Raw genomic sequence first — 3438 nt, forward strand, 5'->3', positions numbered from 1 at the left:
TAACCTTTGGAGATCTATTTAATTATATTGAATGCACTTTTGAAGTTTTCCCAGAAACTTTATTTCTTATGATTTACACAGTCTTTTTTTTCTATATCTATGATAATTTATTAAAAGTCTGTTAGAATATCAGTATTAATTGATATGTTAATAGAAATTAATACAACACAGAAGAATACCTTTATAACAAAATTATATTTTTATTTAATAAAAGTTTAAGAGAAAGTAATAAATTAACCAATTTATAAAACCAAAAACTTCTGAATAGACTCTAAGAAGATGCACAATATTTGAAATTACTCTTAATATGAAAGATACATAGGATGAACTTGAATTACCTAGTCTCTGAAAGGATTCTAAGCTTTCTCTGATCTTCAAATCTAATATTTAAAAATAAAGCAATAATTCATTTGTGTAAACAGTGGGGGTAAAAACATAACCTACTTTATCTTGAACCAAAAGATATATTACAATAGTATGTTTGTTGCTACAAAGCCTTTTGTGGTTGCTGCTAATTACATTTTCCACTTCAAATTCTTTAAAAGGAATATAGGTACAAATTGACTCAGTAAATCTTTATCAGGTAAGGAAGTCCAGAAGGTCTCTGAGTTTCAAAAACATGTATGTAAAATACCAGTAACATCTTTGTTATGGATTTTTCCCTTCAGCTGAATACAGAGCATCCTGTCTTCCTATGTTATTGGATCAAATCATGAAATTACATACACCAAGCAAATGATGCTATAGGGAATGTGTAGCACTAACACTTTAATTAAAATACAAAATGATAATCTGCACGAGGGTGTTGCTAAGCATTTGATGACCTCCAATTACAGTAGTAGTAGCACTTTTATTTGATAACTAGATAACTAGGTAATTAAAAACATGTAATTAAAACAAAGCCATATCCTAATTTATAAAGGCAATGGAAACAAAGAGCACAGTAAAATCCCATTGAAAAGTAGTTACTACATCATTATAATGAGATCCATTTTAACCAACATATCTTATAAGGAAAATAAAAGTCAAACCTTGTCCTATGCTTTCTTGTTAAAATACTCTTGAAGACCAAGTGGTAAAATAAGTCCCAAGTCATAAACACAATACAAAATGATTTTATCCCAGTGAGCTCTCGCCAGTCCAAAGTTATTGTGAATGGTATAGGGTGAAAGATAATGTTGGAAGATGGTATAGAATTACCATATAAAGTTTTAAAGATTAAGGCCAGAACCTCACTTCATTACTCAGGAATAATTAATTATTGAGCACAGGTATATTACATTTTTTACTACCTGCATTGTCACCACATTTCTCACCAGGTACAAGTGGGCAGAATCCTTTAAATGTTGCCCACTTTGGAGCCCAGTATGAAGGGTCGTGTGGATCTAGGTTCTGAGAGAGGAAAAGGCTTGAATGTTCATTAACAACCATGAAGGAAGGAACTGGCCCAAGCAGGAGCCTTTATCCTAGAGTTCAAAAACATAAGAGTTGTATTTTGCCTGGTGAACTTGATTGGCAAGGGTCAAATAAGGCCACTCAGCTAAGAAAAACAAAACAAAACAAAACAGCATACGGCCTAATTACGTCCATGAACACAGAGACTTTCTAGATGTCTCTTTAAAAATGAACACTTCCTTGTATTCATGAAGCAATATTACCACTAGCGATACTTTTCTTCTTTCCTTGTCTCAGACACAAATGAACCCTCCGATCCGCCAACAGAGCTTGAAATGTCACTGTCCCTTTCAGAGTGACACAGACCTCTTCCTCCTTCTGGCAAAATCCTCTGCCTGAATGAAGTTGGAGAGAGCCTTAGTGAGGTCTGAGGTCTCGGTGCTGCTCCCGAAGTCATAGTTCTTCAGGCAAGGGCACAAGCAGCGCACGATGGCCCGGCGGATGTAGCTGTCAAAGATATAGTAAATGAAAGGGCTGATGCAGCCGTTGGCAAATGCCAAGGGCCCACTCACCTCCATGCCCCACTGGAGAAAAGCTGAAGGAAAGTAGAGTTCTTGCTGCAGCCCAGAGACAATAGCCAGGAGCTTAAAAGTATTAAAGGGCAGCCAGGAGAAGACAAAGGCTGCCACGACGATAAAGATGACCTTTATGGATTTCCTCAGCTTTTTGTTATGCTTTCCCGACTGCTTGTAACGGACACACAGCTTCCTTGTGATACAACAGTAGCAGGTCACAATGCTCACCAAAGGGGCAAAAAACGTACAAATTAAGGCCACCAGGCCCCAAGCCAGTTTAGTTGGAGTGGCCCTCTTCTCTGCACAGTATGGCTTACCATCAATCAGGGTGAGCTCCCTGGACAGAAGAGTAGGCAACCCCAGGAGGCAGGAGATAAACCAGACACTGGCACAGACTCCATACGCGCAGTCTCTACTTCTGAATTTCCTGGATACGGCTGGACACATGATGGCCAGGTAGCGGTCAACACTCATGCAGGTGAGCAAGAAGACATTGCAGTGCATGTTGACTGAGATCATGTAGGAGCTGCCTTTGCACAGGAAAGAGCCTGTCCTCCACTGTCCTAAAGATGCTTCTTTATCCACCCAGAGAGGCAACGTGATGATGAAGATGAAGTCAGAGGCAGCCAGGTTGATGATAAAAATGTCAATCAGTCTTCGGCTGCCCCTTTTGAAATGCAATGCACTCATGAGAATGACGTTCCCCAACGCTCCAGTCAGGAACACCACTGTGTAAAAGACTGGAAGGAAGACTGATGTATAAGGAACGTGGGAGTGGGTCTCTTCAATATCAGGATTTTGGCTTGTAACATAGAAATATTCCAAATAAACCGTGGTTGCTTCTGGGTCCATCATTGGGTCCAGCAGGTGCCAAATCTGGTAAATTTTCTTACCTAGGAAGTTTTTGTATGAATTTTAGAATTCTCAAGGCAGCTTCTTTTATACAATGCCTGCCTCTTCTCCCTGCCCCACCCCCTTCCTTAAAAGATCTTGGGACACGCAGAAAAACAGAGATTAAAAAACAGTTTCTACCAATCCTCAGAAAGGGCCCGCAAGGAACACCACCCTGATTGGTATTGGGTAGTTGTGGTTATGGTTTTCTTTATTTGCATTTGCCCAGGAAACTGAGGTGCTTTTTGACTTTTTTCTTCAAGATATTCAATTTGTTTCTTTAAATCTCCAGAGATTAGGAAATGGATTAACTTTTTCTCCTTACCTACTTTAAAGACATCTTTGCTTTTCTGACACTGAGAATCCTTTTGATCTAGCCTCCTGTTTCACATACAGAATACTGTTTTACTTTTAGAATTTTAAGGTGGTGATGTTGAAGATACTGTTTTCATCTACATCATTGGTGAAATGTGAAGAAAATAGTCTTCCATTGCATAAAGAGTAAATTGAAATTTCCCCAAATCATACCAGTCTACATCTATGGCAAACATAATGATTCCAATTAGGGTATTAGTTT

At 38.5% G+C, this 3438-nt stretch overlaps 1 protein-coding gene across 1 annotated transcript; it reads right to left on the bottom strand.

The window, feature by feature from the left end:
• Positions 1 to 1694: 1694 nt before the first annotated feature.
• On the bottom strand, positions 1695 to 2855 carry GPR15 (G protein-coupled receptor 15). Its single transcript, XM_007164055.1, has one exon. The coding sequence runs from the start codon at positions 2823 to 2825 to the stop codon at positions 1746 to 1748; it is 1080 nt and encodes a 359-aa protein (XP_007164117.1). The 5' UTR covers positions 2826 to 2855; the 3' UTR covers positions 1695 to 1745.
• Positions 2856 to 3438: the final 583 nt, after the last annotated feature.

The sequence above is a fragment of the Balaenoptera acutorostrata genome, chromosome 4 (genome assembly GCF_949987535.1).
Source record: "Balaenoptera acutorostrata chromosome 4, mBalAcu1.1, whole genome shotgun sequence".
NCBI lineage: Eukaryota > Metazoa > Chordata > Mammalia > Artiodactyla > Balaenopteridae > Balaenoptera > Balaenoptera acutorostrata.